Consider the following 21384-nt stretch of genomic DNA (forward strand, 5'->3'; position numbering starts at 1 on the left):
TTTCTGCACACTGGGTGTAAAATTGTTGCAACCCTAAATAGGAATTCTAATTGGATAGCCTTGAATGATGCAGCAATTTTTTAATGCATAATATATGTATTGCACAAAAATTAATCAAGAGTGACTTTTTTTTTAAACTGTTTCTAGCTTTGTCAGTAAAAAGCAGAACATTGGACTAGAATTATTATTTAATCCAAGTCTATTTTAACATCTTCCAATAATCATTCCCCTTCACCTACAAATCAGGAAAGGTTAAGTTACTGGGACTTCACTTAAAACATCATTAAAATTTATGCTATCACAAATTACACAGCATGCTTGTTTCTACACTTTTAGAGTGCTGACAACAAAGCTAAGGAAGAAGTACTTATACCACTTAGCAACAACACAACATATAACTTACCTCCGGGTAAGAACTCCATGATCAGGTAAAGATTTCTTTTATCCTGAAAACTGTAGAACATTTTCACTACCCAGGCTCCATCTGCTTCAACCAAAATATCTCTTTCTGCACGGATATGGGCCACCTAAAATTTTTTTAATACTGTTATTAAAGAATTAGTTATTTCAATACCAAATGCCATGCTATATTCCTAATCCTACAATGTATTTTCATGATCTTTACACAAAGAAGATATTCTTCATACTTTTTTCACTCCTATTTTACATAGTTTTTACTAGACCCTACAAAGTCCTCAGAAAACACACATCAAAAACCCACAGAAATTAACTCAATATTGAAAATAACTATTTACATAACTTCACAAAAGTGGTATCTAGAAAGAAAACATATGGCTTGTTGAGCTTTCTGTTTGTCAGACAGAACTGAAGAAGTTGGTGGAAAACTGCAATTCCATTTTTACTGTATCCTAAAATGAACTAAGAGCATTAAAAAAAAAAAAGCTCTGTTATGATGGCCAGCTCTGCAAGGTAGCATCCCTATTGCAAACTCAGACAAAAATTTAATGTGCAATTCAGTATCCGGATATCGACATAATTATTGGAAGAAAACAGAGTTTGTCTTAAATAATGCAGGAACTAACAGGTAAAATGGTAGATACTTAACGTTTAATGTCAGAATTTATCATTCTTTTCATATACATATACAAATCAAGAGTTAATAACTGCTTCCTCACAGTAATACTTCACAGTTTAAACTTGGCAAGATAAGCCTGTGGAATCCTCTTTTGCAAGAGTGACAGAATGCCTAAATTACTTCCTGCAAAACCTTATTTCTTCAGCATTGTGAAATGTCTGACATACCGCAATCATCTAGCTCCCAAACCCACACTGTACATACTACTAATGGTGCATGAAGCCCTTTCAAACGGTACATGGAGACTGCTCCTACCTGTGTACATGGTGAAGCTTACTTGAACTACGTGGCAAACACCTCGACCAAAGGGAAAAAGGGCTGGGATGAGTCTCAGTTTGCAGAGATGACCTTAAGTAGCAGTGAGCTGAATGGCCAGTATTCAAGGAGGGCAAAAAATGGCCATGGGCTATTTTAGGAGGGGGAAAGAAAAGGGAAGAGAAGATGGAGCAATTCCATCAAACGATGTGCACAAAGCTGGCCCAGAACTGATACATTCACCACTGCTGCTGATGTTGGTCCTGGGCAAGTGAGCTTGGGAATGTCTGACCATGCTTAAGATATTCCAGTCCCAGCTGAGTCTTTGAAAAACATACTGAGAGCTGCTACCTCGTGAATTCACTGGACACTAAGAGTAATAGAGACAGGAGGAAGGGTGTGTGTTTTACTAGAATGTACCCTAGTTGTGGAGGAAAATGAAAAACATCTGCATGGAAAAACATTTCTTGAAAGCTGTAAGATTTTCACATTTCAGATACCAGAAAGTGACTTCTGGAAAGAAAGTATGTACCATTATTCCAGATTTAAGCAATATTTCCAATAAGCAAAGTCTGCATCTGTTCCTCAGTTCTAACATCATTCTAATGTGTGTCTTTTTTGTAGGGCAATGGATTCCCTCTCTGTAGTAGACACTCCAACTCTAATTTATCTAGCCCTATCTATTCCATATATTCTCATTAGAAAAGATTTCTTTCCACCCTCCACTCCTCTGCTTCTAAATGTAGCTATAAACTATAACATTAAAACCTTGCTTAAAAAGCAGCCAGAAAAACCTCACAGTGCCACCGTGCTTGAAAGTTCTAGCTTTCTTGTATTTGTGTCCTGTGATGCTTTCCCATTGAACAAACCAGGCAATGAAAGTTAGAGCAAATAAATACTCTCCAGGGAACGTTACAGTCACAGACTAAATGTGGACTGTGATCTAAGCCTCCTTGCCACATCAGGTTATGAAATGAGGGCAGGGCTTCAGCCAGCAGACCACACACATCCTGGCTGTGGGGCAGAACATAATGCTCGTCTGCTTCCCTACATCCAGGGCACAGTGCTGAGTAGACAAAATGTCTGTCCTGGGATAACTTAAAAAAAATGTAGTAGTACTCCTAGTACCACTGCTGAGAAAGATAACATAAGAAATAATGATGGGTTTGGACAGGTAAGGAAGATAGAACAGCTTGGGTTGGAAGGGACCTTAAAGATCACCTGGTTCCAACCCCTCTGCCATGGGCAGGGACAGCTCCCACCAGACCAGGTTGCCCAAAGCCCCATCCAGCCTGGCCTTGAACACCTCCAGGGATGGGGCATCCACAGCTTCTCTGCGCAACCCGTGCCAGGGCCTCACCACCCTCTGGGTGAACAATTTCTTCCTAATATCTAGTCTAAACCTACCCTCTTTTAGTTTAAAGCAGTTACTCCTTGTCCTATCACTACACTTTGTGATTAAGAATCTCTCCCCATCTTTCATTTAGGCTCCTTTTTAGGTACTGTAAGGCTGCTATAAGGTCTCCCCAGTCTTCTCTTCTCCAGGCTAAATAACCCCAACTTTCTCTAGCTGCACTTTTGCTTGAGACATCCACACTTGATTTCTGTTCTTCATATTGCTAAAGGACTTGCTTTGTCCTATCAGGAATTTGCAGTGAATTCTGGATTACAGAGCAAAAGCAGAAAAAATACAAAGCAAAACAAACAAAAACCCTCCAATCTCAAGATCCAAAAAAACAAAACAAAACCCAGCAAAACCAAAACCAAAGCCAAACAACAAACAAGATGACACCTGGTGGTATCTGAGCATGAAAAGAAAACATCAAGCATTCTCAGTTTTTACTTCGACATATTATTGCTTTTCAAGAAGCATTTTCTTTGAAATGTAGTCTTACAAAGAAGTGCTATAAGGTGCACATTGATAAAGGAAGAGACTAAAAGAAAAAAACACCATCCTATCGCTGTTCCAAATTGGTTGTAAATAAAACATTTTCAAGAATGCTAACTTCTACTTACTCTGTTGTACTGAGCTAGCAACTCCATAGATGCCTTGGACAGCAGTACAATTATTGGGGCTACAGAAGTGAAAAACACGACTAAATAATACCTGCCAAAGAGAAATTTGGCAATTTTCTAGGCAAAGTAACTTTGAAAGCTAGGGGACCTATACAAAACAAACCTGTTCTTTCTCCAGCATATCTGCTTTTCGTAGTATCTTCATTGCATAAATATGACCCGTGTCCTTCTTCTGAACGAGACGTACCTTTAATGAGAAAAATAACCCAATCAATCCTATCTACCTCAAACTAAACCCCAGTGTGGAACATAAGGATGGCTCTAAACTGGTGGGCATGGAAAGGTTCTTTTGTTAAACATTGAAAAGCACATGTACAAAGCTAACACTAGTGATGAACAGATAGTTGAAGCAGTCATTGTTTTAAAAAATTAGGAGGCACACTAAATTCCACATAGCTGAGAGACTGAGTATGCTAAAATTCAGGAGTAGGCACAACTATGATGTGACACAGGGCAGGGAGGACTTTTATAGAGAGGAGCTGTGCAACTGCAAATCTATCATTTCTGTGTGGATGCATGGGCAACATCAGTTGGGGCTAATAGGAAGGGAAGCTGCAGAAAACAGACCTTTTCCAGCAGCCTTGATAAATCCATGTACGTACTGGTCTTATTACACGTGCAAAATTACTCAAATAGCTATTCTCCTAAAATAAAACTGCTCAACTGAAACTTTTTATTCTTTAATTAAAGTGTTTCTTTTTGATATTCAATCCAATTTTAATATCCCATTCAGGCAAGAAAGCCACAAACCTCCCCAAATGCTCCTCTTCCTATAACTTTCAAAGACTCAAAGTCATCCAAGCCAAGTCTTGTCCTCTTCAGTCGCAGAAACTCAGTTTCTTTGCGAGCATGCTGTGACCTGCGCAGTTTTTTCTAGGAAGACACATGAGGATTTAAGTCATTTGACAGTAGAAAGTCAAGATATATAATCTCTCTTCCTGCAAAGCATTCTCCCTTCCTCTATGAGTACAGAGAAAATGTGAAAGGGGAAATCTTCCTGAATTTCTTGAAGTATGATCCACAGTCTTTTATGAAGAGGCCTCAGGCACAGCTTTTTGTTTGTTGGTTTGTTTGCTTATTACTTACGTATAAAGAGGCAGTAATAGAAACAATGAAAAAAACTTACAGGTTCAAAGGTGCATCAGTCCGAAGGCCAAAAAGTCACCAGCTAAGAAAAGGACTCTGCTTTTCAGCAGCATAAAGGATCAATAAAAGCTAAAACTTGCACCCTGCCAAAAACACAAATGACAGGCAAGAAGGAGTCTAACAGGCAGCAGAAATCCAGCTTACTCTATCCTATAACAAAATCTATTTGTTTTAGGGCAGGAAAATACTTGTATTTGAAAGAAAGATCTGTCCCAATCCTGCCATATATTTTGTCCTATAAAAATATCAATGGAATTCATCCTGAAAAAAAAACAAATGCCAGCTTATGTTCCAAAAGATGCCAAGAATATCTCAGAGACTGTTAATGAAACCCATCAATCAGGCCTGCTAGATTTTGGAGAACAACGACTGTGTCATTTAAAACCACAAGATGGCATTACACACCCACATTAGCTTTTCCCTCTTTCCAGAAGTTATGTCAACCCAAAAAACTTGAGAAATAACTAGAAATGACTGAGGCTGCTGTTACTATTTATTCCAGTAACTATTCTGGAAGAAGTATAGACAGCAATGATGTGATAAACCTCAGAAAAGTTCTGAGACATGCCATCTGGAAAAAGTTCCCTTCACATCTGTATCCTAATGGATCAAGGGAGCACTTGCTGTATTGTTTAAATCAAGAAAAAAAAAGTGGTTCAGCATTTTGCTTTCTACCCAAGTGCTTTCTCCCAAGTGCATCTCACCCTTTTGCCTGTAGCCAAATCACATGCCAAACAATTTTAAATTTTGAAAAACATGTTACATACTTGCTGTGGTCATATGCTTCATAATGACTAAAAAGGGGTATGAAAAGCCCTCAGCTACTCAAAGCATCACATTCAAGCATATGCACAGCTTGCCTCATTATTTCCAAAAGCAACATTCACTTACAAACTAAAACTTACTGTCTTGATAGCTAACGTGCCTATAAACACCTCAAATTCCAACTTTAAGAAGTGCTAACAAAAACAAAGCAATCTCTTCAAAGGTTATTCAAGTTGTATTACCTCCTCATCCGCAAGCCCTTCTTCTTCCATAGCCACTTCTAGTTTCTTCTGCCTGCAAAGGAGTAAAACAAGAAATTTATTTTTTTTAATTAAAAAAAACACAAAACAAACACCATAACACTACAGTAAGACAACCCCTTTTCCTGACATAGTCCAGATACTAAAGCATTTGACTCAAACAGAAATTTGAGAACTTATTGCCCACTCCATACATTTCCTCACTTGTAACCAAACCTGTTGAAAACATATAAGCAAATTTAAGCATGTACTTATATGATTGCAGAATTAGACACTAAAGGCCCAATCATATAATCAGCCTAATGGACTTTTATTTCTTTATATAATTGTCAAGTAAGGCTAGTTATTCTGACTCATAATCCTAATTGATAAAAACATTGAAATGGTGGAAAAAACACCTCGGCTTTACCTCCAGCACCTCAACCCAGCTCCAGCTTTCACCGCTGCTCCCAGTCTTGCTGTCTGTTCCCCGATCACACAACTGGTCTTGCTCCCCTGAGCCTCATGCTAACTCACTGCACCCTCCTGGATTTGCCACCACCTCCTCCCACGTCCTGCTTGGGCCGGGGCTTGCCCCTCCTGGACTCCTGCTGCTGGTGCCCAGCCAGGCTATGAGGCTCTGTGTGGGGAGTGAAGCCTGGAGTATCCCACAGATGGCAGGGAGTCCTCACACAGCAAGGGGGACAGCGTGGATACTGGAGCTCTCTTTGTGCACCCCCACGGTGCTTCTGTACGACTGTCAGGGTGCAGCTTCAGGAAGCTGGTCACCTGCTGGCAGCAGCTCAGTTCGAGTGCTGGGTGCCAGGCTGCTCCTGCCTTCCTGCACTTGAGGATGTGCAGCAGGGTCCCCTAAAATAAAGGCCCTCAGTAGACAGACTATTCGCCTAAATAGAAGCAACTCTATTACATGGGATAACGACTAAATATGATGAAGAGGGAAACCCTGCTGCTTGGCTGAAAATCCCTCAATTAAAAACATATTAGCAGGAGAATGATAATTTCACATACTGATGACAATTTGAAACACAACATTCATTACAATCAAGTGCTTGGTGCTTTGACACTTAATTCAAGAAGCACATCAGCACAGTGGAACTGTGCACTGATGAGGAGTTAAAGCAGAGATGACCAACGCATACTCCCTCGCACAGAGTACCAGTCAGCATCACACAGAAGAAACTTAGGGGGTGGGTACAAAACTCTTCCTTCCCAATCAAGAGCCTTCCAACGCTTTGTTACCAGCCCTACACTCTTTCCTGCCATCTACTTCCATTCTAACAGCTCTCTGCCTCCTTTCCTCACTGCATCATCCCGTCAAACACCTCTATACCATCAACCCTCTTCCCCATGTCTCTCACACTCCCCTCTGCAGAGTTTACGAGTCTTGGCATGAGCTCAGCGCTGCAGAGCATGAATAAACACCACAAGCCGCTGCCTTATACAAAAACAAGTTACCAAACATCAGCAGCTCTGCAGCATTTGCCTCTGTAGGGTTTATTCCTTGTGGCACATGTGAAGGAATCGGAGGTCACCAAAACCACGCACACAAGTAAAAACCTCACATGTGCAGCAAAGTAAGACCACGCACAGAGTGGTTTCCATAAACTAGTAATAATTTGAGAGGGTGTTAAGTTGTATGAGAACTTCAAGAGCAGAGGCGCTCAGTCACTCAGTGACTGCTTGCTGCAGGAGGGGATGTTCACAGGTCTGCCAGCACAGACAGCAGCTGCGCCCTTAGGTGATGAGCTCCTCGCTACTAAGTAATGAAAACCTGTTGAGACCCACTCTCTGCACGGGGCTGAATCTCCCCCTGAACAAATGCTGCCAAAAGCCAACCAAGAAAAGCTGGAGAAAGGTGAGAGAAAGCAGAGCTGGTACCTTGTTTCTCTCTCTTCGTGCTGGATAATTAGGTTGCTGTAGAAGTTCTCCAGCGTAAGCTTGGCCACCGTCACTCTCTCCCGGGTGTGGTTGCTCATGGGAAAGGATGTTGTAGTCCCTGCAGTCATCGCCATGGTAACATGCACTGAAACAGAGCACATCAAATAATTACTCACTTGGAAAAAAAGTGGGTATGTATACTTCTTTCCTACTCGCCATCTCCAAAATCTTAGATACTATAGAAATCACAGGAAAAGCACTGTTCTTTATATATAAGAAACTCCATTAAAAAAAACAAAACAACAACAACACACTGTAGTATAAAACTATCCCAAGTTACCAGGACTTACTACCCACTTTCTAACACAAAAACAAAAAACCCACCCCATGTTGGGAAAATGTACCTCTGGTGGGCTTGAGCCCAGTCTGGGGGAGGGAAGAGATGGCAGAGCATGGAAAGTAAAAGAAAGCAGCAAGAGGACAGGGCAGCTCCCACAGTTGGATGTGCAGGATGGCTTTGTGGCATCTTCAGACTCCGGAAATGCTAAGTACTACCAGAAGGACAGGATAAATGAACAAAAATCCTAACACTATCCAGAGGTGACTTCAAGGATAAGGAATACCTATCCGATATCTTAGAATTCAAAAGCAGCTCAACAAAATTGCACATGGACAGTTGGGGAATTTTAGAAAGTATCACATCAAAATGAAATACTGGCATCACCATATCTTAAATAGAAAACCTCTGTATTTTTCCTTTTTTTTTTTTTTTTAAGCAACAGCCAACCAGCAAGAACAGAAAACTCTTCCCCACCACAAGAGCATTAGGCAACCAGCATTTCGGTTTAATTCATTTACAGCTACCCCTGTGCCACACTGACAACAAGATGAGAGCTTTCTGGAGTGCCCACTCTTTACAGAATTCCCTGTGCTAGAAGAACCCTTTTAATGCAGGGCAAAGGCATCTCAGGGCAGTCCCAAGTCCTTTGCAGTTGACAGAGGTTAAAAGAAAAAGTCAACAAGAGGAACAGAACACAGCGTGTCCTAGGAGAACTCATGTCCTACCTGAACGTGGGCTCAGGCACACCAGAAGAGCTGCTGCTCCACCACAGAGGGGAGCCACAAATAACAGCACCTTTGTTTGCTCAAGGTGTTTTTTTATTTATTGATTTTTTATTATTTTGAAAAACTAACCAGAAGTAAATGGACTTCCTTTTGTTTTTTTTTTTTTATGTAACCCTTCTAATTTCACCAGGGGATTTGAGGAAGACAAACCTTAAATTAGGTTTATGATCTTCAGGCAGCCCTTAATACCTTTTAAAGTAAAATAATTAAAAGTTTCATACAGAAATAGACTTGCATTTCTACATCATACAGGAAGATGGTTTAATTCTGTCTTGTTTTTTTTTTTGTTTGTTTGTTTGTTTGTTTTGTTTTTCTTTCTTTTGGATGTGCTGGCTACTCTCTGTGAGGACAGCACTTTATCTTGTGAATTTTTAATTGAGTTTGGGGTGACAATAAGATATTTGTTGCCAGAAATGCAGCTGCTGTGTCACAAATAAAGGCTTTTTATAACATTATATGGCTATTACTTTAGCCATGTATTTTGGAGCGTGCAAGATGCTGGAGCTCTGAGAATACAAATGGATCTCCCCACACATGCGCAAGGAGGTTTTAATAGCACTACAGCTGCTTTATGATGATGCAGATCTTTCTTTTATTAATCATTGTTTTGTCCCCTTCAATTTTCTACTAGAGAAAGATGAGAGCTGTCAACTGCCAGTAACTGTCACTGAAAATTCAGGGGCTACCTTCTCCATACAAAAACATCCCTCATGCTGGACACTTTTCCAAAAGTTAGGGAACTTTGCTGCACTCTCCCTGTTGAGTCTGCTCTCCTACATTACACTCCCTTTCTTCCTTGATAGGTGGGAAAAGATAAATATAAAACAGGTATCTGAGAGCAAAACCGGCAGCATGTCGACACACCCAAATTAAACAAGTGCTGAACACACACCAGCATCCATGATTAAATTATTTCAAGAAATTATCTAACAAAGTAAAAACTCACCTTCTGACGGTTTTGCAGTGTCAAGGGAGCATAGCATTAGCCCAGGCTCAGAATGGATTAACCTTTACTTAAGGTAAAGCATGCCCTAGCATCAGGCTGTTTACCATTTGTATGCCTCCTGTTCCTGGTAGGATAAAACAACACTGCAGTTTTGTTTCCCATTAATTTGTTTTCCCCATGCTCCTATACTTGCAAATGCCGATGCTACTGAAGAGCAAATCTAAGTCACTTGATTTTATTAAGCCTGTAAAAAGGAGGTAACAGCCCTGGCACCAGCACACCCCACTATTTATAGCAGGGCTGAACTTCACTGTGGTGCCACATTAAGAAAACACAGAAGAGAACCCAACCAGTAACCTAGTGAGCTCAAGAGAAAGCTCTTGATCCACAGGTCGTGCAGAGCTCCCCACCATACCACAGCACAAGCCCACTAGGACAGGAGGGAGACGGCCACAGGAGTGTGGGCTGCCTGTACCCCACATGGCCTCACGTGCCCCAGTGGCCCTGAAGCTCTGCTGGGTGAGGAGAGATGAAGGCAGCTGACATTCACCCTCCTTGTGGTTGATGCCTGGCCTTAGACGGCTGCCAGTCGGCTCTGTCACTGTGGGGGAAAAGTGTTGTGAATCTGAGACGTGCTGTGAGCTCTCCAGGTTCTCCAAAGTAAGTGGAAAAGGGCCAGAGGTGGCAGGACACCCAATGTGCTCAGCAAACCCCACTCAATTCACAACAGAGAAAACCTCTTTGTCCTTTTTCCTCCTACCTCTCTGCTTGCACTAACCAACCCCAAAACAAAGCACAAATCTGCATCCCAAACAAAATATGCAGTTGGTAGCAATCAAGTAAAATCTTTAAGTATGACCTTCGTAAACAGCTGATGCTGGAGGGGGTGGAAGGAAGAGGCTTCAAACCTTCATTGCCTGAACACTGCTTTTACTGACCTCATCACGTTAATGGGAACGTTTTGAAGCGGTGCCACCCACAGCTCTTGGAAACGCCCTCAGAAACTGATTAACCCACCCCAACTCGCATAACTTGGCAGAGCAGTACCATTCTCCTCCTGCTGCAGCACCGGCACTGCACTGGGCTCCCCGGACCACAAGAAGGTCACACGAGCTGACCAGGCACGCTTGGCTGCAACTCCTCTGGCTGGCAAAGACCGAAGGCCTTTCTGAAGGGCCCATTGCTTTGGAAAAAATGATACGCCACAGGCTCTGAATGAGAGAGACATCAAAACAATCTAATCAACGGGAGACGCTGAGCTGTGTGTGGCCTGCGGGACAAGGCCTTGGAGCTGCCAAGAGCAGAGGAGCCGTATGTGCTCTTTGGCCCAGGAATCAGGTTCATGCCGCCTGAACAGATGGCTGAATTCCCAGCGTGAGACTTTCTCCCAATGCCTGGTCTGCTCATCAGCTAGCCTCCATGGCAGGGACACAGAGGAGAGAGGGGTGAGGAGCTCCAAGTGGGCAAAGTGTCCCCTTGTCGCCCCACAAGAGGCAGGTGGGTGGGATAGTGGCATGGAGGGCACCACTGAAGGAAGAGCAGCAGAAAAGTGACAGCAGGCCCCGTGCTAACTAACTGGAGATTTATATAACGCTTTATATCACCAAACATTTGAACTGTACATGACTGTTCACCATCACTATCTCAGTAAAAGACAGCTACCTCCCTCCAGAAAAGACAGAGAAGTCAATCATTTCAGATCCTTCTGACATTCTTCTGACCTTTCACATTTACCTTTTTAAGTGACCTTTTCATTTCAACGAGAAGGTGAATACGTGACCACTTGCTACAAGCAGTGAGAACTGAAGCCAATCATTCCATGAAGAATGCTGCTTGCCTTATTAGGGGGTTCACGTCTCTCAAGATACTACAGCAACCAATATGATCAGCTCTTGCTCTCTTACGCAGACAGCCAGGAGAAAAGCAAACTTGTGCAAGCCGGACAGGGACAGTGTCACGACTGGGCTTTACTTCCATAAGACTGGCTCTGAAGATGCCAACCTCCTTCCAGGCAGGTTTCCTGCACTTACACCTTATATCATATAATTTGGTCTTACTATCAAATTAATCTGGATCCATGCTATCAAATCAATCTGGATCCAAGTCCCACAAAGGAAATATTCTTATTCTTGAAACCATGCATACAACATAAGCATACATCAGCCCAACAGTAAGTTTACTCCAGACTTGTTACTAAATGTGTACTTAAGTTACTCAGCAAACAACACAGTTCTTTCGGAGACAAAAGTATGCATTTCTCCACATGACAGTACTATGATGCCTTCCTCACGCCGCTGGGTCTCTGACACTGATTTGAAACATAAAGCTACATACATGTTCAATGGCATAGGGAACGCCAGCCCCTCTTCTCAAAACTGCCATGCCACTTCACAGTAAGGCTGATAACGATTGTCATTTATATACCCAAGCACGCTCCTAACCCCAGGAATTAGGAAGCCAGTTCCCTACTGCAGTAAAAATGTTAAAACTGCAAAGTTTATAAAAGTTTCCATTCACACTCCCAGGCAATTTGTCTCTTTAGTGAAAGCCTCTGGGTAAGGAAGATATTGAGATGCATTTCTGCCTTCCAAAGATCTCATTTTCTCTGCATAACACATTTTGTTACTCAACTTTCTCCTGACACGAAGCATGCAAATGGCATTTTCAAGAACTAGAAACTAAAAGAGACACAGTTTTGGTGTCAGACCTGTTCCAAAGTAAATGCACACAGCTCAATACAGTGGTTACCTTCAGAAATGCCAGTTATCACCACCGCGTGTAGCACCGGAGCTCTTCTGGGTGAGAAGCCAGGGAACACTCAGAGTAACGCTGCTCGGCTCTGTACAGGCAACACGGCAAAGCAGCTAGCAAAACTGGGTACTAAAACCACTGGTGACTGGAATGATATCTAAAAAATAAAGTGCTATCTGGGAAGGCAGAATGGATACAGCAAGGATGGATGTCTGAGCACCAGCCCTGCTGACTCCAAATTGCTCAGATTCCGTTAAAGAGAGACAGGATATTTATATACACATATACGAAAAAAACAACCCACCGTATACAAATAACTGCATGATTCACACCAAAAGGCAGTGGGCAGGGACAGATAAATGCAACAAGCAGCCAAAGGCTCAGCAGGACGAGGTGGTGTGACACAGCAGCCGGAGAGGGGAGGAGCAGCAGCTGCAGGAGCTGCCGCCCAGGCTCTGTGGGCAACTTGTGGAGCACACAACTGTGCATACTGGGAGCTGATATGCACACAGGCAGCATCGATAAAAGTGTCGTGGGACAGCTGGTAGCTCTAGTGATTGGACAGAAGGAGAAAGTGGTCATACTGTGTTAACAGCCCTGAAGGAAAAGGACTTTCTGTGCTACGGGTTCTGCTAGCACAAATTTGGCAATTGTGTCGTGCCTGTTTTCACCATCCCATTGTTTACATTGAACCTCCTCCCAGAGAAGTTCTCTGCCTTCTTTTCCTGCAACCCTTTTGGAATCCACTTCCAAAGCTTTTGAGAAAACTCCAGAAACACACAAAACACTATAGAGTCCTGAAGTCTTGGGACAGCAAGCAAACAGGAAAAACCGCGCTACTGCCATCTCTGCCAGCTTTGGGCCAGCAGTTTTCAACTCTTGGAGCCAGATCTTAATGCTTATGTTATCACTAAACAAAGACTGCCACCATCAAAATAGAGTCTTGCCCAAAGATTTTTTAATCAGCATAAGTGAACTTCAATTCAGTGAGTTTTGACATTAGTATTCTTTTTTCTGGCATCTGGGTGACGCTAGCTGCGCTACTGCTGTTACTGAAGTTCATTGTTATTAAGACCAGTGTGTTTGCCGAGCACTGCTCTGGGATATGTTTCGGAAAGAAAAATATTTTGTTCCTACATAATTTATGTTTTCGGTAGTATTACAACTCACAAGCCTCTATTTTATTAAATATACTACCTGAAGGAGGCAACATTCCCTGCCAAGTACAACGAATCAGATACTTCACACGTAGATTTTTCTTCTTCAGTGTTATTGACAAAAGCAGATCTTTTTGACATCCTCCAGCTTTTAGTGCAGTCCCCATCTGAGAAGGGAAAATGAAATGCAAAACTGCAACAAGCCTCACTAACACGTTAGCATTTCATTTACCTCATTTATATACTTCATTTCCTTTTGTTATTCATTCCCAACACACGTTATGTTCAATAAGTTTTGCTTCTTTAAAGTTACAGCATGAATTACATTTATTCTATTTAAAGCAGCACTAAGAAGCAGAGTAAAATTAGCCCCATCAGAACAGGCTCTGCTATTTAAAAGCAAGAGATGCTCAAATGTTTTAGCCATTTTAAGTCATTCTTGCTTTCCCCACGGTGCACCCGCACAAGCTGCCCCTCGTAGCTGCGGCTGAACCCTGCGACTGGCCTGGTCCCAGCTGACAGAGAGAGAGAAGGGTGGTGCTCCCAGTGCCTGACTGCCATGAAAAAAACATACGGAGACGTCGGCAGATGTGCAGAACATGGGGCTGGAGACATGTGAGGGACCCTTGGTTGCTGCCCTGCCAGGACACCAGGAAACCCAGAGGACCTTGGGGCCGGTGTTTGGCTCCAGCACAGCTCCTCCTTGGGCAGGCTCCTAACACCACAAACCCCACCTGCAGCCAAGTGCAAAGAAAGGGCTCAAAGCAGGTGAAAATCCCTCCAAAATGACGGCAGCAAAGGCCCCAGTTGCAAATTCACCCCAAGCTGGCGTTAGCCAGTGCTGTTTCTGAAAGAAGCTGTCCCACTTTCCATCCAGCCATCTCCTCGCTTCTCTCCCATTGCCACTCAGTGCTCCATGCCAGCATGAGAGGTGGCGTAACCTGGATGGAGCGCTGGGGCTCCCAGCGCCTCTCTTGAAACATCTTGGTGAGGCGGGTTTTGCCAGCATTGGTTGTGAAAGCCCATCGGTCCCTGGGCCGGGGCCTTCGGTCCCTCCAGCCCAGCATGCCCAAAAGCGAGAACGAAGCAACAGGGCCTTGTTTTTACAATGTGCCTCACCAAAATTAATCTCACGAATGGTTACAACACACCCGCAGTAATGATAAGGAAGTATTTCCTAATATGGAATAAAAACTGAATATTGGAGTTCCACTGCACTCCAGGATTTCCTGCTATTCAACCAAGGAGAACAACACAAACCTCCCATGAACACCCGCCTGTGATTCAGTCCTGCTCTACTTCCAGCGATCAGCAAGCATGACCGACAAATGGAAATTCCTTTCCCTGACAGGAAAAGATACCGGCTGGGCAACACTGCGTGTGTATATACAAAAATATATACATTTATGGCATGTATCTATGGGTGTATATATAAACTAGGCATATATAGAAATGTATATGCACATTAGCAAAAATACTTTTGATGTGAAAATTATAGCTTCAGCTTTCACTAGTAATGGGAAACCGACAGCTCCGTCCCACAGTTAATGGTACAACCTTCAGACATCCTGGTCTTGGAGCATTGGACCTTGGCATTGAATGACTGCAGTAAATATTTTCACGAGCTCAGTCCTTCCAAAAAACTCACTTTAATTTCTTTACAGGAGGGCTTTTTCAGACAACAATCCAAACTTTTGGGCTTTAATGCCCATTAAAGCCACTGTGCACGTGGCCACAAGACAGACAAACACACACACCTCATTAACCTCGGGTAGAGGGGGAAAAACAGAGAGATTATACATCTGCTCTGTCAAGAAGGACGGCTGGCCAGGGCACAGAAGGGCTGGTGTACCCTCACTGCTCCATCTTCCAAAGAGTGCTCCAAACAGGAGACCAGCTCTGTGCAGTGCCCCAGGGGCTCAGCATGGCAGGTCTCGGCACAGCACACGATGGGGGAACCAGACCGGCAGTGCCATGCAGGCCTCTCTCTCTGCCAGGGCCAACAAGGGAAATCAGCAGTCTGCTGAAAAGCTAACAGTGCTGGGCAGTGGAATGGTATTTCAGAGTTGGCTTTAGCTTACTGCCATCTTTCCTCTCTCTTGATTCTCCCCAGGTTCCAACATCGTGTAGATCTTTGTCCTCGAAGAAGAGCTGCGTGGTTGTAGACATTTATACCTACTGAAGTACATTCATCTGCACTTAAGCATTTTGTCAGTTTTTAGCAAGTACTTGTATCCAGACATATTCAAGAAAACCTTGTTTTAAGACCTGCTAAATTAATTTCCTTGCACAACATTTTGCTGCAATGATTTGGATCGTGAAATATTATGGACAGAGCAAGAGCAATACTTTTAGAGGTCAGTGACCAGAACTCTGCTTCCTCCTTGGTTACTTACTGGTTTTCTGGATAAAAGTATACTCAGGTCCAATGAAAGGTACGTTCCACTTCAAAACACATACAGCTGTCTGAAAGTATATTTCAGTCACAGTAGATTTCTCCAGGTCTGGCTCTTTCATGGCCAAGAGGCACAACTTGAGAAAGTAGTAAAGAATAAGAGATGGTTCTAATGTGACACCTGCATAAAGTTTCCTTGAAATTGTAATATATTTTCAGCTTTGAGCCAAAAAACTCAACTCTTTAATTTTAGGGGTGCTATGAAGCCTTTCCATTTTCTAAGGAGCTTAGGGAGGCAGGAGCAGAGAGGGGCTTTGCCTTTGGGAACTAGGAGGGATTTTTGTATTGGATTGTATGGTAGGAGAAGAGGGCACTGAATTGTTTTTTCTTTTTTGGTTATGTATGTTCAAATTCCTGACTCTTGCTAGGCTCTTTCGAAAATCACATCAATCAAATTAAATATAGAAATTACACATGATAAGTTTGTGCCAGCAAAGGAGCCGGCAGTTAAACGAGATGCAGAACATCAATGACCGACCAGCTATGGCCTGTGCTATGCCTGCAATCAGGGTTAATGAGCACAACAGATCCCTCTGGCCTTAAAAGCTACAAACGCCGGTGGTGCATCTTGTTAGTATGTGCAGTGCTGGAGAGCAGAGGCTTGCCCATTCAAATCCCACTACAACAGTTAATTTCTTGAACTATGGTTTTTGGAGAAGGAGACAGCTGTTGGCACATAAGCAGATGACCATGATGAGGCCCAACATACAGATAGGAAAAGATGCATGCAGTCTCTTGACCTAAAGAAGAGGAATATGTGGTACCACCTTCCTAGAGCCTGAAGCTGGGAAGCAGATTTGAGAGGTAGGGATGGGAGCTGGGCCCTGCCCTTACCACCGAACCACCAGGAGCTCTGGCCATCAGTACCCAAGGTGGATAGAAACGCTGCTTCATGAAGGAGCCCTAACAGCAACAATATAATCCCTACAGGGCTAACAAGGGCAACTGAACAGAGAAAGCACTGTCATTCTGACTTACTATCAGATTGGTTTAGGGAAGAAGAGGCAGGGTCAATACAACTGTGCTTTTGCATTTCAACAGCAGCTGTGTATCACTTGGAGAACAAAAATACACTGCGAGTGGGTAGCTGGGGTTTGAGGTAGAGGTTTAGGTAAAGAGAAAAGCAACTCCTTTCAGCGTTTCTTTTATTTTTTTTCCTTCTTCAAATCTCTGAGGCTTCGTGCAGCCCATTGCTTAACACCACAACTGCTCATCTCTAGGGCTAAGTGTGACCAGGAGTGCTTTGTTACAGGTATGTGTACATATACACATTCCCTCCTACACACACACATATCTACCCTTCTAGAAAGGGGAGGGGGGGATTAAAGAAAGGGAAAGAAAAGATTTGCACCTAGGTGAAAGATGATGAGGTTTGTGACAGGCATTAGTTTCCTGTGGAAGGTCATTCTCCAGTCATGGCATGCGAAAGCTCATTCAAAATGGGCGGAGTTTTCCATTAACTTAATCTCAGAGATTCAATTCAATTATCTGGTTTCCTAGTTAAAGGACAAGGGAAGCAAGAGCAGGGTGTGGGGGGGCAAAAACTCTCGCCATATACAGCTGCAATAGAAAGTGAGTGGGAAAAGGAACAGAGGATATGCTTATTTGCTCAGGTTTCTAAAAGATATTGAGGCTGTAGTGTATCTGCTACACCACATTTAAACATGCAAAAATGGGCAAATTTCCAGATTTAAAAAAAAAAAGAAAACAGGAAAGAACCTAATTTCATATGCTTTCAAGATCAAATTGATTATGACAAGAATAAGAGAACAAGATGACAACCTCTCTAGGAAAGAGCCTTTCCTACCAATAAAGCTTTCAGAAGTGTCTAGCAGCATGTCCTGGGGGTAAAGCATGCTCTCAGCAGCTGAGAAAAGGACCGAGGCCCATCAGTAAGAAGCACTCTTCATTCAACATAGGTCACTTAATACGAAGGTATGGGCTTCATAGAAAGGCAGAAGGAAAAGCAACTCCCAAGTTCCTGCAGAACAGCTCACTACTACTTTTCAACGTGCAAGTCTCTACTGCCCTATAAGGTGACTAAGGTGACTCCATTTCTTTATCCAACAAGTGGAGATGAAGACAACTGGAGTTACCTGCAGGAAACCTGAAGGGAAATGCCAACTCAGTGTCAACGAAGTGTAAAGATGGAGACCAATGGAGTGGCAAATAAAGAGGTCTTCCAGGCAGTGATCTGCACCGCTTGACAAGTTGGATACAACAAGCTATTTCCCATAAATAGTAACCAAGAAAGAAAACCCAAATAAGCTCTAGGAAGAATGAGATCATTTCCACTTTTGAAACATTATTTAATGCTGACATTTCTTATGGGAATTGGGCCCTGGGCACAAGGCGCTTACACAGAAAGGACAGAAGTTGCTGCCAAGTTCTGTTTCCAGGAGTGTCAATGCAGGTCTCTGAATTGGTTCTTGGAGAGAGATAGAGACAGAGGTCCTCCTCTCTCCCCCTCCAGCATTCTTTATTGATCCTTCCCATCCTGGCCACACACTCCCTCCATATTCCTGATACTGCAGCAGTTCTAAGGTACTGTCCATCTCCACACCCCTGGAAAAGGGAGATCTTGCTTCCATAACATCCGTGAGCTGGTTTGTCCCACCCTTCAACTACACAACTGCCAAATCCAGCGAAAGGGGAGTAATGAAGCACATGGATTAGACACAGGCAAGAAGGGGAAGGAAGGGCTCTGTCCATTCTGCAGGCACCTAAATTTGGACTACATCCAAGCAGGGTTTGGACACACCTGTGGCAGCAGAAGGACAGGTCTGTCCATTCTCCCTGTGGCCAGTCACATCAACAGGCTACGGGTTTCATGCCATACCCTAACTGCAACAACCGTTAAATAGAAGTTAACTCTCTCCAGTGAGCCACGTTCTTCTTGCACCAGGTTTTGCTGGCTCCATTTGGAAACGGGCTGGTGGAGTGGACAGCTTTGCAAAGATTTCAAAAGAGGCTGTGGCAACTTTCTCACCCCCCCTTTACTTCAAGCTGCATCAATACAGAACACAATTTGATTTTGATGAAAATGATCACGGTGAGGCTAATGAACAGCTGAACACCTATCCTCTATATGGCGTATCAAAGGCTGCACTCTTCATGAATAACCCTGGCTAAATTTACAAAGACCAGGAAAGATTTGTAGTATGCGATGCTTCTGCTTGCGTCAGCAGCCTCACTGAGTGCTCCTCCTGGAACGCCGCTTGGCTCTGGTATGTTGAACAAAGCCCATTGTGGACAAGCATGTTCAAGCAGCAATGCTGATGTGGACCACACGTCTACACTAAGCAGAAGAGACATACTCTGTGCTTGAATTTGAATTATTTTATGAGAACCCGAGAATGCTGAGAGCAAAGTCCAGTACCTCATTTACAGTAAAACACAGGAATATCCACCTTAAGGCCCTCTCTAATTTCTCACTCATTCCTTAATACATTTCCTCTCGTTCTACTTCACAACTCTACCAGAAGACTACCAGAAGAGTTATCAACCAAGGCATCCCTAACAGATCCCCAAAGGTGACTTGAGGTAGACAAATCTTTCAGCAGAATAAATGCACATTAAATTCCTGGCATTCAGCAACGATGCAAGTGTTTAAATTGTGAATATTTTGACATTTCTGTTTCTAGTTGCAGATGATGTATGTACAGAGGAAGGATGCTCTTGTGGTTACAGCACAGGAAACTGCATCAAGTAAAATAGAATCCAAATCATGTTATTTCCCATGCACTAAAATGAAACCTACAGAAAAAAAAAAGAAAAAACCTACCTAGGGTGTGCCTCAGTTACCCTATATGAGAACAGATGCATCATTCCTGTCTTTAGCAGGTCACATTAGGAGGCTCAGTGAGTTCATACACACAAAGAACCTGGGCACTTAGGAGAAAAGATGCTGAAGGAGGATTAGTGTTTTTATTTATGCATTCTGAAAATACATTATTTCAGCTGGCCCCAGAACTTATGAGGCATGCAGACCCTTCCTTGTCACTGCATTTCTCTGAGCTTTCCATTTGATCAGACTGGAGAAACAGTTTACTACTACCGACAACTGCAGAAGAGGCATTAATCCTTATATCATGGGTAGGAAGGGTGTGTGGCAAGATATGCAAGGGAGATGTTTTTCAGCGCTCCATGGACAGGGCCAAAGTCTCATTCTGATTTTGGAAATTGGAGGAAATATATGGGGAGAAGGAAATAGAACAAACAAATGTTAGTATACTGCAAGTGGCCAGGCTTGGTGATGACATTTCCAAGTAGAGCTACTCTCACCCTTGGCTAAGTGTCGCTTTTGTGAATCCAACTGAAAGGGTTCATTTGAATGAGGCCCCAGACAATGTTTACACATTCTGTTGCTCATATGCAAATAACATTAATCAGCCATCTTTTAAAGTACTGATAAATGGACATTTGGAAAGTTCTACCAGTTTTCCAGTAAAGCCCCGGGAATATACATAATAACAAGAATATAGTTTGTCACATTGATACAACACAGGGTAAGACAGTACTTCTTAACTTGACAAATCACTGGGATGCAGCTGCTCTGCAATATTCTCTTCACTTCTGAAAATATAAAGGGCACTAAAAAAAGGAGTTTAATAATGTAGCATTAGTACAGAATCAGAAATATTTACATTTGTGATCCTTTGGGTGATTAATAAAAATAGCAATAGCTTCAATTGAGTCTTAAAACGTATTTCACCTGCACCTGTATACAAAAAAGAAAACCAAGTACAATCCCTTACTTTAGGAATAATCCTAGCAGTCAGAAAAGGTCTGTGCAAAAAGCAGAACTTTTTATTCCACACATCATGCCCCAGCTGATACTGAGCCCTACCTTCCTAGCCTAGCTGCAGAAAAAAAATATCATTACTCTCCCCAGGTCTAAGATGGTAACACTAGGACAGGAGCAGGATCTAGAAACTAGGGTTTTCTTTTTTTTTTTTTTCTTCCCATCCCCTTGAGTAAAATCTTATGAAATAAATCATTAATAATATAAATTGTAGAAACTTCAGCAAATCCCAAAAGCACAGGTCAGCTGCAGTGCTGGATTGCCCAAAGCTGCAAAGGTCTCTTCAGGCTGTTACCAAGCCTCAAGCTGCTTTCCCTCTCCTTTGAGATATTTCTCTTGTTAATAATGCCAGCAAACATCTTCCAATGAATTAGAGCTGCAGGCCTTATTCTGCTTCCCCATGTGATGTACCTGCCTTCCAGCTTTCAAGAAAATTATATTTTGCCCCTTTAAAGTATTTTCTATCCAAATCTTGAGGTACCTTGAAAAACAACAACAACAAAAAACAACAGCAACAACAAGAACAAAAAAACGTTTTGTAAAGCAAGTTATCAGTAGAATCACCACTAATTATGAAGAAAAGTAAATGAACATGGGCTCAGTCCTGGAAGGGCTTCAAAGATTTATGAGCAAGGGAAGAATTTGACCAGAGAATCCTGTCTTGGAGCAG

The 21384-nt window shown here is 42.7% G+C and overlaps 1 protein-coding gene across 3 annotated transcripts in view; it reads right to left on the bottom strand.

Annotated features, from left to right (window-relative positions):
* STK38L (serine/threonine kinase 38 like) overlaps positions 1–21384 on the bottom strand; it is a 48850-nt gene that overhangs the window by 13082 nt on the left and 14384 nt on the right. For 2 of the 3 annotated variants that reach the window (XM_083813191.1, XM_083813193.1), the window contains 5 exons: positions 7477–7621; positions 5581–5632; positions 4178–4300; positions 3531–3614; positions 404–527 (listed from right to left, as the gene is read on the bottom strand). In XM_083813191.1, coding sequence (XP_083669317.1) covers positions 404–527; positions 3531–3614; positions 4178–4300; positions 5581–5632; positions 7477–7610 — 517 coding nt within the window. In that variant the 5' untranslated portion in view covers positions 7611–7621. Of the gene's footprint in view, positions 1–403; positions 528–3530; positions 3615–4177; positions 4301–5580; positions 5633–7476; positions 7622–12295; positions 12387–13495; positions 13593–21384 lie in introns of those variants that run through there. The other variant, XM_083813192.1, reaches the window with a different exon arrangement.

The sequence above is a fragment of the Anser anser genome (assembly GCF_964211835.1).
Source record: "Anser anser genome assembly, chromosome: 1".
Taxonomy (NCBI): Eukaryota; Metazoa; Chordata; class Aves; order Anseriformes; family Anatidae; genus Anser; species Anser anser.